At 37.0% G+C, this 13,493-nt stretch overlaps 1 protein-coding gene across 3 annotated transcripts in view; it reads right to left on the bottom strand.

The window, feature by feature from the left end:
• The window catches only part of SLC26A7 (solute carrier family 26 member 7), a 68,134-nt gene extending 54,850 nt beyond the window's left edge, over positions 1–13,284 (bottom strand). The window contains exons 1-2 of one of the 3 annotated variants that reach the window (XM_064391308.1): positions 13,165–13,284; positions 12,326–12,623 (exon numbers count right to left, since the gene is read on the bottom strand). In XM_064391308.1, the coding sequence (XP_064247378.1) occupies positions 12,326–12,518 (193 nt within the window). In that variant the 5' untranslated portion in view covers positions 12,519–12,623; positions 13,165–13,284. Of the gene's footprint in view, positions 1–12,325; positions 12,624–12,800; positions 12,942–13,153 lie in introns of those variants that run through there. The other 2 variants (XM_064391317.1, XM_064391299.1) reach the window with 2 other exon arrangements.
• Between the last annotated feature and the right edge of the window lie 209 nt (positions 13,285–13,493).

The raw sequence follows: 13,493 nt of genomic DNA, 5'->3' as shown, positions 1-13,493 counted from the left end.
TCTTGGACAGGAACTCATATTTCAATAGAAACATTCCTACAAAGCAGCATATTTGATTGCTTTTCAACTTAAGATACAGCAAGTCAGACTGCACTGGCTTCTTGCAAGTCATCAGAAGGAGACTCCCCAGACCTGCTTCAGATCAGCAGGCTCCACGGCCATCTCACAGCTCCTACTTCTGGACACTAACAGCAGGAGAACTCGGCTTGCACAGTTGCTCCATAAATTTTGGTGAATACCTCACCATGCAGTCTGGAAGGACTGGCCTGTGTAACACACAAGGTGTCTTTCTGAAGCCCACCTTCCACCTGAGTGTACTCCCCAGCCTAGGGCAGAGGTGTGTGCACTGGGAGAATGACCACGTGTGGTCTGTGACACAGGAGATTCAGATCTGTGGAATGGAGTTGCCTTCAGTGTACGTGTGAAACCCCAAAGAAAACTAAACCTGTAGGATTCATTGTTTTCAACAAGCCTTCCTAACTGCTCCAGAAAGCATTATTCACCTGAAATGTTGGTGTTATGGAGCTTTGGAGAGTGCCAAAGAATGTCTTTGCTTATGGGTTTTCAGAGTCAATTCTGAACATTTTTTATTCAAAATCTCCTTCTTACATTTTCATTTGAGTCTGTAGCAAAGTGCACATGGTGGGGGAGAGGCAAGAAAATACAAAAGTGTCAAGTTCTCTGTGAAGAAGTTCATCCGTTCGTAGAAAAAGCTCACAATGAAGATTTTGCTGAGGTGAATCCTACATGGATCATTTTCATCCACATTGTGCTCAGCAAAGTAGCACCATCAGTTATGACTTGGAGAAGAGATATTTAAAAATGTGTTTAGTTTTAAACTTCTTTTAAATAGAAATGGACTTGGTTGCTCTTCAGCCTTATAATGAGTGCATCTGCTGATAGTCACTTCTGCATTTTTCTTTTAGCAGAGCGTTATCATAAGCCAGAAAGCTCTTTGAAATTGGAGTGCAGCGTCCATGTTCACATGATCAATAGAGGTAAAAGAAGATTCTGAACCAAGAGCAACACAGAAGGGTGTGCCTGAGGAGAATAAAAACAGCACAGGAGAGAACTACATAACCCAATCCAGATAAAATTATACATGGAGGAGGAGGGGAAATAGAGAATAGGAGAAAGAAATTTTTAAAGCTTGTGTAACACTGGAAAGCTCTTCCATTATAACCATTTTGAACATGAACAAAACCAAACAGAAGGAGAAAATTTGGAATTAATTTACTAGTTGTATACTACTCACACACATATTCCAGCCTTGCAACAAAGCATTATGCTAGGCTAATTATTTGACTCTCCAAAAAGTGAATGAATCAGAAAAATCAGTATAATTTCAGTCTCATTTTAATTATAACAACATAATTGAAATGACCTGTCTGTGTGGGCAAGCATAAGGGAAATACACAAGCTTCAATACTGAATGTTGAGCCAGATATATACTTTAGAAGGTTTTTGGGAAGAGGCTGTTAATACTGGTTATGGTTGTAAATCCAGATTACTTGCTGCTGATAAATATCACTTGTTTACAAACAGATAACTTGATCTTAAATTTTGCCCTTGTTTTCCTCCATTTCATGCCTAGACCTTTCACATTCTTTTGTATTAAGTTTCTAGAAGCAGTGTGTCATTCTTTTTCATAGTGAGGTCGTGACAATCAGGCCAGAGCTAAAACTACTTGAGCCCTGGCTCTGTTTGTTAAGTTTTTACTCCCATTACTGAAGCATGTGTAGCACTTACTGAAGTGTGTAAGAACAGAGAGGCATTATAAAATAGAATCAGTAAAGACTTCAGGTTTTCTTATTAGGCATAAAATGTTCTAAAGGTTCAAATACTTTTCAAGATGCAATCAGTAGTATATTTAAGTTTATTTCATTAATTTTCATATTAAACTTCGCTGCAATGCATTCTGTTTGCTCAAGAACTTTCCTGTCAAAAGACAGGAAACATTATTTTCTTTTTTTTTTTTTTTCATTCCATAGAGTAATACTTAAAGAAAATAGATCATAAAGTAAGGATCTCACATAATCTTCACTGGTAATATGGAGAAGCCCCCATGGCAGTGACATTAAGGTTTTCATATAAGAATATAAATACCATGAAAAGAAATGCAAACAAATATTGAACAGTAAGTTCAGATACAGAACATTAATATTGTTTGTTTTAACTACCTCCTTATCATAAGATAACATTGTGGGACACTTTCACTGAAAACCATGACCTGTGACTAGCACCAGGTGCTTAACAGTCCTCTGGCACATCAGGCTGAAAAGCAAGAGATGTTTAACACTCAGTGTCAATGCAGGTAACTGCAAAACAACAAACTTGATACAAAGAGAAACAAGGCCATCTCCTACTGCAGGAGAAAGGTCTCAGTTGGAAGTTTCTGCTAATTCGATTAGTGCCAAAACTACAGCAATAAAAAAATATTTTCCATTGGAAGAGCTATGAATCACCAGAGTATAGTCAACTAGTTAACAGTTCTCTGTATCTGGAAATATGCTCATGATACATACATCTGTTCTGAGGAAAACTCTACCACGTCTTTTGGAAATACTAGGTGCAAACCAGAAATTAAATTAAGAAGCAGGAAAATATTAAGCCTATAATTAATTTGAGGAGTAACAACATTAGTATCATTTAATATTTACTGTAAAAAGCTATATATATATTTTAAGTTTTTCTGAAAGAGTGTATATTCAAATAACTGTCTGTAATTGTAACCTTTTACTCTTAAGTCTGACTACACGAAGATGGTCAGACCCCAGGTTTATGGAACCCTAAATGACACTAATTCATCTTATCCCACTCAAAAATGCTATCTGCAGTTGTGGGCACTCTCTAATGCTTCAGAAAAATATAATTTCTCTGTTTCTTCTCCATCTTCTCACAAAGCTCTATGATGTAGTAAGAAGGGTATTTTCTGAGGATGCCCTAAAATGTAGAACTGACACATGTTTAATTAATCTCCTATCAATACTTCCTGGAGAACTAACAAATCAGACAACCAATGACTCATATCCCAGGCTTTAATTTCTAGCTCTAACTCTAGATAGCCAACTTCTATTGAAAATAAAAAATAAAAAAAAAAACAAGAAATTTTTTTCCACCACAGGAAATATTAATATTATATTTCATAACAGCTTTTCTACACAAACCTCCTAGTTCTGGAGGGTTCTTTAACAATGGCTTTGTAAAAGCTCTTAACACAAAATTATCTTTTGGAAATAATATCATTAACCTCCAAAAACTGGGCAGCTCAGTATCAGTTCTCTCAATGCACTGCACATTTGCTGGGGCTGCACAACTTGATTGTACCTTCTGTGTCACTTATTTAGTGACAAAGTACCAAGAGCTTAAAATCATTCCTTGGTTCTGTCATTCAAAACCTGAGACAAATGAAGAATGTAAAGACAAAATAGAAGGACAGTCCCGCAAAAATTAACCATAAATCTTTCAGAGACCACAATGCTGATTTGGCAACACTCCTCTTTTTTGAAGGATCCTTCAGTGCAGCTCCTTCCCATGCAGCTGTCTCCTTCAGCCTGGTAAGAGAGGCAGGATGTTTCAAAATGAAACAGCTGTGTTAGCCATAGCACCTGAATTCACAGCATTTCACAGATTCTGAAGCTCTCCCAACGTACCATCTGACAACCACTCACAGGTAGATTTGAGAAAACACTGCTATTCTGCCACTTTACAGATCTCCATGTACTGACATTTGTATCTTAATGTTCAAAAGGAAAATATGCAAGATTATGGTCGAAGAAATAAGTGCACGGCATGATTTCAGTGTTCAAGACAGCTTGAACAATGATCAGACACACAAAACAGAACACAAAAAAGTTTCTAGTGTTTTCCTTTCTTTTAATAGAACACCTCAAAAAAAGCTATCAGTCTTGACAGACAATCTGAGATGAAACGTTAAGACCCTTTTCGGATAAATTTGACACAAAATCTGAACACCACAAAGATTTTATAAACTGTTTTGCAGTGAGTTGTATGAGCTATTATCTACTAGCCAGCCATAATACATAAAGAATTTGGCCACATCCAGAAACAAAGAAGGATTTTGAAAGAGGATTATAGGTAAACATCTCTGTATTTCAGTAAGAATAAACAGAGAATGAAGCCTTCAGAAGTTTCTGGCAGGCAGGTAATCTTCTGAAAAGCATCAATGCTGTGGAGAAAAAAAAACCTGTCATGAGTGATTACAGACCTTAATCCAGATGAACTGGACTTGCTGAAATCCAGGAAAAGGCATCCATTTTGGCAAATCAGTGGCCAAGGATCTGAACACTAGCAGTTTTCTATCTGAAAGATTATGTATGGTGTCATTTCTTCCTTCAAGGATCAAAGTTTCCTGGGTTGCTCAGTCTCTGTCCATGGTGCTCAGGCACCCCAAAGCACAGCTCATCTGGGCATGCAGAGTATGCACACCAGAGTGCACCTGGACAGGAGGCCCCAAGGGAGTCAGAGGTCATCCAGAAGCTGAATTCACATTTTAGCAGTCAGTTAGACAGGTCTGCATTAGCACATGTGTAACTTGGAAGAATTTTTATAGACATTAGAAAGAAAATATTGCATGCACAGCAGCCTAAGTGCCGTGCTGCTCCACTGGAGAGCTGTAAAGTGTGAAACACTGTCCCACATTTTCTCACTAACATGTTAAATTTCATATTCTGCTTACATCATTATTTTTTGCATGAGAGAACTATAACAGAGTTCAACTGGACACTCTTCCAGAAATCATGGATTCTCCAATACATTGGAGAGGGTTTTTCTGGCTGTAGGACTTTTTCTGGCTCTGTTTCCAAATGTGCCTATTCTATTTCATCTACACATGTTATTTGTAAGCCAGATGTATATTTACAAGGCAGCTTTACCCCTTAATAAAATTATTAGCTCCAGTTAGTCAGCTTAGAGTATATTTATGTCTACATTTATGATCAGAGCCCCAGCAACTATCACCCTTGAGAAGACACAGCTGGGGTTCCTCTATGAAAAGCTAAGAAAAAAAATTATATAAGTTCTTGGCATCATGCCTTCCAAAACACTGGGCACCAGTTCTGGAATGCAGAAAGGCAGTATAGTTAATTTTTTTTAATGTCAGGGTCTCCAGCCAGTGTTGAGGAATTAGTTGTTCAGCAATAAATCCAGCTCCAGATTAAATTAAGTTTAATTAAAACATACAAACCACACCAAGACTCAGTGAGTTATTATTGGGCTTGAAGAATGAAAAAGAAAAGAAGTTGGCAGAAATAACAATACTGATTTCATCAGATGCCATCTACATATTTAACTTTTAGAGGAAATATGTCTCAAGGGCCCTCCACCCTCCAAAAAAACAGCCCACCAAAATCCTCTTGAGCCAAAGCATTTCTTGTTCATGATAGGTCACAGGAAAGGCAGTAAATGTATAATACTGTATATAAATTCTACATTAAGCATATCCCTGTACTAGCTGCCTACAAAAAAATATTTTTTTTTTAAACTACAAACACTGACGTCATTGCAATCTGGTAAGTTTGAAAGTCCAGATCTTACACCCTCGTGCTTCCAGTGGGCAGCTATTGAGTACATGCAATATAATATACAGAAAAATATTTATTTGAAAAGAAACAGAAAAATGTTTATGGTTCCACAAACTTAGCAAGCAAAGACTGAATCAGAAATAGAGTGACAGTGTTTTCATCTGAAACTCCCACATATTTCTCTTAACTTTTTCATATATATACAGAAGTTCCAAACTTTGCTTTTTTTTTTCTTTTTTTTTTTTTTTTTTTAGCAACAGCTCCAAAGACAGCATAAAATTGAAGGGGAGCATAAAATTGTGAAGACCTTCCCTTGTGGTCTGCTCCCCCTTATGACAGCCAAACACAATTGCTTGTCATTTAGCACATCCATGATTGGAATTATGTGATAAGGAGATCCATCTTCTGAACCCAATAATTAAATATAATATTTTTAGAACTACTTCCAATTTTTAATCTAAACAGATTCAAGTTACTTTATTTTCATTTCTCAACTCTCTGCAACTCTTTTAATTTGAATGCCTTTCCTGATAAAGAAAAAACCTTCTCATGTTTTAATTAACCTGTCTGAGCCATTTTTCTCTCAAATATAATCTCTGCTTTTCTACTCCTTCTCCTAGCCTTTTCTTCTACTGACATCATCTTCTATGAACAGAGGCAACCAAAATGACACACTATATTTGTGATAATGGATCAACAGACAGCACTGCCAGTGGTCATCAGTTTCTTTGCACCTCCCAATTCATGCAGCAGCCTTTTTTTTTTTAATAGGCTAATTATTTTCCAACACACCATTAAAACTACCTCTAACTGAGACCAGCAGCAGATTTGTCTTTAGAATCCATACATAAATCTGAAGTAAAACCCACCAGCTGTCCTTGAGCCTTGCTTCAGAATTGCATAGCTGACTCCATCGCTCTGGTATCCTTTATTGCTCTACATGAATATGTATTTTCATTATTATTATTATTATTATCATTACTACTACTAAAGAGAAATAAAACACTATGGGTTGCATCTGGTCCAGTGCCTCATCTGCAGTACAGATTGCAACTGGGGTACAACACTATACTCACTATCAATCATAGAATATAATTCCAAATGTGACAGAATCATCTAGGGTAGGTGTTACCAGATCCACAGTGACACTTACCTTGTTTTTCAGAATCCTGAGATGGCAATTACCTATCTCAGCCTTCAACATGGATGTGTTTAATTTTCTCTGTTTGATATCAGTTATATATCCTTGTGCTTGACCATTTCCCTCATGGAAAAGTCATCATCCTTCAGGAAACTGAGTCAAAGTTCTAATTTTGCACTGAGGCTTCCATTCACACCAAATGCTTCAGTAGAAAGTACCATGTCTTTGTTTTGCATTTATTTTTTTAAAGGCTGTAAAAGCACTTGTAAGTTTGGGGTTTTTGGAGGGATTTAACTCAGTTGCAGTGTTAGACATGCATATCAGTAGCAAACTACTGAAACCTGAGTTCTTTGCACCATAAATACTCAGTGTAGTATTGCATAAGTCATTTCTCTGTTTCAAGCAAAAGCATTTTTCTGTGTCTAATTTCCCTACCCATAAACTTTTCTATTACTGGTCAGTGTAAGGAGCTCTAAATTGTTAAAATGAAAAGTGCAGGGTATAAGTATTATCATCACCCAGAAAATTACAAAAAAAAATAAAATATTTAAGTTGTATATTTGTGTAAGCAGGAGACTGTCTGGTCATTAATAGCTTGAAGATGAAGTTTGTAATTATCAAAACTTCAAGAGAGATCTTGGAAGAAGCCTGAGAGAAGGGTTGACATTGTCTGAAGTTAGGTACCTACATTAGGAATTTACATCCAGAAAGAGTAAAACAACTTCAGCTGTTATGCAGAGCACTTAATTTTACAGCATTTCATGACCAAACTGCTTCAGACACATTTGTGCCCCCTACCTGTATAGAGAACATAAATAAGTTACATACACTAAAATATATATTAAAAAAATAAAACATTCAAGCAGACTAACTTGGGTAATAATTCCTCTGGCAATGAACTCGTCTGCATGACAGAGGATCTCTTTTATAAACTTTTTCAGACAAATTTGGCTTTATTTCTGTTGCATTCAGGGACATTCAGGGAAGCTGATGGGTCATGGTACTAGCTACATGGTTTCTATATGCCAGCCTTTGTGAGCAATGTGCACAATTCTGCCCAGGGAAAAACAAGCAGCAAAACAAGCCAAAAACAAACCTCAAACCCCACATTCTATGTAGCAAAATACTGAGGTATGACCACCAACAAATATCCACTGCAAAATTTAAATCCTGAGGCAAAAAGTTGTTTGTTTGAAAAGACAAGACTGCATGAGAAGGATAGCAAAGTGGATTAATAGTAGATGGATCAAGAGCTTGGTAATGAATAAATAATGTCAGGAAAGATCACCTATGAAAGGTCTTGAAAGTAAAGATGAATCATTTGCTTGGTGCAATAAAAGTTACCACTGTGAAAACAAGCTAAGCAGATGCATTCTGAAGAGATAAGATGGGACTGTAGCACATGTTCAGAAGGCTACAGAAAAAAACATTATGACAGTTTAATGAGATTTAGCTACATGGAAAGACTGCATCATAATGCATCTTAATTTTATCATGTAAGGAAACCAAGAAAAATTCAGACCCAGGCTGATCAAAGTATTTTTTCCTACATGAGTATGGGGTGACCATGTCACACAAAAAACCTATAAATAATTCTATTGTGACAGGTCAGTGGATGAATTACAGAACAGAAAACAGTAAGACCTGCCTTTAACCATAAACTGTTAAACATAAACTGTTTATCTGTTTATTACCCACAATGACATGGATATAATGGTTGAGACACCTAAACTTTGATGTCTGCCTTATCAGTGTCTACACCCGAGCCATCCCTGTTACACTCAGAAGAAATCTTATTAATATAATTAATTAATCAACCTTAACAAAGCAAATGGTTAGATTTAGTCAGATGAATCACGCCTGTGGTGGGCTGATTCCAGCCAGCAGTTTACCCAGCCAGCCACTCACTCCTCTTCAAAGGATGCAGGAGAGAATCAGAAAAGCACAAGTGAGAAAACTTGTCAGTCAAGATAGACAATTTAATAAGTGAATGAAAGAAAAGAAAAAAGTGATGCAAATGCAGTCATTCACCACCTCTCACAAGCACAGAATCACAGAATAAACTAAGTTGGGAGGGATCTATAAAGATCATCAAGTCCAACTCCTGGTCCTGCTCAGGACAACCCAAGAGTCACACCATGTGCCTGAGAGCATTGTCCAAATGTTTCTTGAACTCTGTCAGGCTGGTGCTGTGACCAGTTCCCTGGGGAGCCTGTTCCAGTGCCCAGACACCCTCTTTTCCTGATATCCAACCTAAACCCCTCCTGACTCAGTTTTCTCAAGTCCTGTCGCTGGTCACCAGAGAGAATAGATCAGTGCCTGCCTTTTCACCGCCTCTCATGAGTGTTGATGTTTTCCCTCAGTCTCCTCCAGGCTGAACAAACTATGTGACCTCTGCTGCTCCTCATTTGGCTTCCCCTCAGGGCCCTTCATCATCCTCGTTACCCTCCTTTGGATGCTCTCTAACAACTTAGTGTTCATTAACTCTGATCAATTAAGTTTTCATTGACCAGTGAAGAACACAGAAGCAGCTTGCTGAGAACTACTTACCTGCAGAGCAGACCCTTTGTTTTATTAGCATGATTTCAATTTGGAAAGGAAAAAGAAGGCAGTTATGAGACATCTTCATAGAATGACTGTTGATGGGGTATTAATAAGTTTTAAAGGGAAAGGGAAGAGGGCAATGAATGCTAATCCAACAAGAAAATTAGGGATTTATTTTGTTAATTTAGAGACATTTTGCTCTAGTCTATCAACAACAGAGTTTTGAGAAGTTTTTTGAGACAAATTATTTAATGATTACCAAAACATAAAAGCTCAAATTTCTTAACTTCCTATTACAGTATATAGCAAACTTCAAGCCTGCCTCATGATGTTCATTTTAGATTCAAAGATTATTTTTTCAACCTTATGTATCAAAGTAAGAATAAGGATTCTATGTCAGCATTATTAAATTACACTTGGAACTAATATTAAATAGCTGGAACTGATGAAGCCTGATTTCCTTTACTGGTTTTGACTTGTGGCTGACTGACTTCGCTGTCTGAGACTGTGCAAGTCCAGCTGGACCTTTGTGCCAATTGGTGTATTTGAAAAGGTTTTTTGTTTGTTTGTTTGTTTTCTTTTCTTCTTTTCTTCTTTTTTTTTTTTTTTGTTAGAACTTGCAGGGTCTTTTTCCTATGTGATATTTTCATTAAAATTTTAGAAACATAATTATCTTTGACATTTCTTTCTCCATATTCTGTACAAGTAGATAAAGGAATCTAAAACTAGGAAATACATACAAAGAAAATACAAGTACTGTCTTAATAGGTAAAGAGCATTGAATTTTGGGACTCCTGAATTTATATTTATTTATTATTTTCAGCAGGCAATGAAACAACTATAGAATATTTTCAGAATGACTGCTTGGTTTCAGCAATGACTCTTTCATCACAAATGCCCAGCAGCACATTATGATAATTCCAAGCCTTTACTTTCCATCTTGCTACACCCCTCAGTCTCCTCTTCCCCAGCCCAGTTTTGTTGCTTTCACTATGACACAGTAAGGACTGTGACTTTCTTCTTCATTACAATACAAAGAGAAATCAATTAAATCTAATATTTAGATTACAAGTGAGAACACAAACACATTACACCAGATCAGAGCAGTTGCCAGCCTGAATAGTCTGAATATGACCAATACCAGATGAGTAAAAAATCCCACAGAAGGAAATAGTGAAAAACACAGCTCATTTGGAGGGCCTTTCTTAACTATTCTCAAGCTACTGGGCTGCTTTCCACCCTGGAGTTTGCAGCTTTCATCACTCTGAAAACTGTTGCATATGAATACAACTGTACATTTTTCCAAATACTTCCATTACTCAGGTTTATTTCCTTATACTCAGTTTTGTTGAAACCTGTTGCTGAGGTTGACACTATGCTGAACAAGTAAATTATCACCAATTACCTTTTTTTCTACTAATATTGGAATTTCTGCCTTGCATTGCATTACAAAATTTCTTGGTTTATCTTGTGGATGGAAGAAAACAGTCACAATAAGACCTCCCAAAATTTGGGTTTTTTTGCTTTGTGCTACATAACAAATGGAACTTCTTTTCATCCATAAGTCTTCCAGTGAAAATATTAGGATAGTTCTGATAATTGGAATGCTTACAACACTAGAGAAAGAGCTTATATTTGCATTCAAATTAAACCACCACAAACATGATGAAATGCTTTTGTCTCTAACTCTCTTCCTATTTCATCCCCTAAAATCATTCCAAAATCTTGAGAAGCAGCAAGCAGAGAAAGAAAAATACAGATCAGGAGTTTCAAAGTATTTCTTTTTAAATAGCATAAAATAAGGATAAAATTGTTTCTAGAGTACTTATAAAGACTCCAGAAAATACAAGCCTGTATTTTCTGTGTTCACTGTATCTTCATAGATTTATCTGTTACAGTAAACAACTTCTTGGTACAAGAGTCAAACATTAAAGTCCTGGCTAAAACTACCAGCACTGCAGAAATGCTGTTTGTTTAATATAGCATTTTTTATGAATTTCAACATACTGTTATTAGCAGCATTTTAATTACAATTGTTGTATACACGCATACCAGGGAAATTAGATACTTGCAGAGTTACAGTATTAAGGTTCCTAAAGTTAAATCATGCCAATGCAGATGTTCCTAATTACTTTAAAAGCACAAATACTTATACAAATCAGTTGTTTCAAGTTCCAGCATAATTCAATTAAAGGAGTGTTTAACAACAGGAATGATACTTAAGCACACTTAATGTGGAAGGCTGTTAGGAAACAATAGATGTCATTCACATGAAGGAAGGAGTTAAAGTCCATCTGAGACAAGAAGCTGTGATTTGTCTGAGCCAAATATAAGAGATTGTCATAAGAAGGTGACACTATCAAAGACACGTCAAAAACTGACAAAAGCATTTATTTCCTTGTAGCAATCACTTTGCTAAGCAAGATGACTGGAACTTAAAGTTTCTGCAGGTCATTGTGCAGGGTTTGGGAAGCTTCTCCTTTTTCCTGCCTTTGTTTTCTTCCTTTATTTTTTTTTTTAGCTGTAAAATGGAGTCTAGCTCCACCCCTACTTTGTATTGCTGCTTGAAAAGAGGTGTGGTAGGTAATGCAATACAGCATTAAATCAGCACACAAGCTATGGATGCCACAGATCCTCTCCCTGCATAATGTCTCTGGCAGGAACACTCTTTAGGCACAGAAAGTTGTGAACTCTTCCTGCTGTGTTTTGGAATTTTACATGTAATAGTATCATGCATGTGTTTATTCCAGAACAGCATATTTCATAGTGCAATTATCATTGAGCTAGATTTTGTTTTCCATGTGAAATAGAGAAAAAGGTGGTCATTTAATTGATAAAACATTGTATATAACCATATCCTGTATGAATAGAGTTACTGCTCTCTCACCTTCCATATTAAATGTTTGAAAATTTGTCAAAGGATAAATAGTAAAGTTCTACAGAAATTAGCCACAATATCACAATGCATTTCTATCCACATTTGCACATCCACCCTATAAATAAGTTAAGACTATATCTTTTTCCTTGTATTGTTTAGATTCAATCAACATCAGATATGTCCAGACAAACTTAAAATATTAACTTGAGTTAACTGTACCTTGAGTCACCTGTTGGATGGCTAGCATCATCCCAGAAACAGTATCAGGAGCCAAATTTTCCTTCCAGTTGTAGACAGGCACCCATTTCAAGATAGGCAGCCTTCTCATACACCAGGCTTTGATATCTTCAAAGCGAACAGCCTGGATCTTCCTCCAGACTGTACTTCTTTTCCTTTTTGCCCTTGTCATCATTCCTACCCCACAAAAGCAGTGCCTCTGTCAGGAGAGTGCACAGTTGAGGAATCACCCCGATCTCTGTCAGTGTCCAGTTTTCTTCTGAGATTTTTCAGTTCCAAACTACAAAGAAAAAAAAATGAACAGAAGCACTTAGATTTCTGCAGCTGTTCTGTAGCTATACTCAATGAAAACACTTATTAAGTGCTTCAATCATATAAACAGCAATATTAAATGCAATAACTGTCTACGGAAAAGATCATATTTTCTGCTGTTTGCAAAAATTTGGTCTAGTCTCACGTTAGTTTGTGATTCTTTCCAGTAACTTCCCGCTTTATATCCCTGTAATGCTTGTGTTTTTGGCCTCATTCCAGTGGCAAAATGAGGTATTACTGGGTGTGTGTGTGATATAGGCTGGGCTATGCTAATCTGAGCAAGAAGTGCCCAGCAGAGCAGGCATCTCCCTGCCAAGCCCGGGAGAGCAGCCTGTCTCTCCTGGGGGAGCTTTTCTGGCCACAGGAGGAAGGCATTAAGACCTCAGTAAAGCTCGTGCTAGAAGACTTGTCTTACTCCATCAGCATTTTGTCTTCTAAATGACACAAAAGGCTTATTTATGTAGCAAATGCAGAACATCAGGTAGCAATAAGTCCTACCAGAAACATACACAGAATCTCTCTGTAGGCTGAAACCTCAAACTCCAGAGTAACAAGCTCCAAGTGCAGTGAGGGACTGCAAGGTATCGGCTTCACATGGGCAGTGCCAAAAATTCTTGTAAGAATCATTCTTGTTCAAAGCTAGTCCTTTCTGCTCTTGGCTGTCCATTCAATAAAGGCTCTCCCAGCACAGACAGTTCAGTTCACTTAGTAACATTTGTTCTTGTAATAACATCATGCACCTTGTGTACGATACAAAGTGCCCAGACACGAAGTGATAAGGGCATAGAAGAGCTTTAAATGTTCAGGCATTTAAATGCCTTGACTGATATGGAGCAAG

The sequence above is a fragment of the Passer domesticus genome, chromosome 1 (genome assembly GCF_036417665.1).
Source record: "Passer domesticus isolate bPasDom1 chromosome 1, bPasDom1.hap1, whole genome shotgun sequence".
NCBI lineage: Eukaryota > Metazoa > Chordata > Aves > Passeriformes > Passeridae > Passer > Passer domesticus.
Note: the sequence above shows the minus strand (reverse complement) of the source record. Positions and strands in the feature narration are given on the sequence as shown.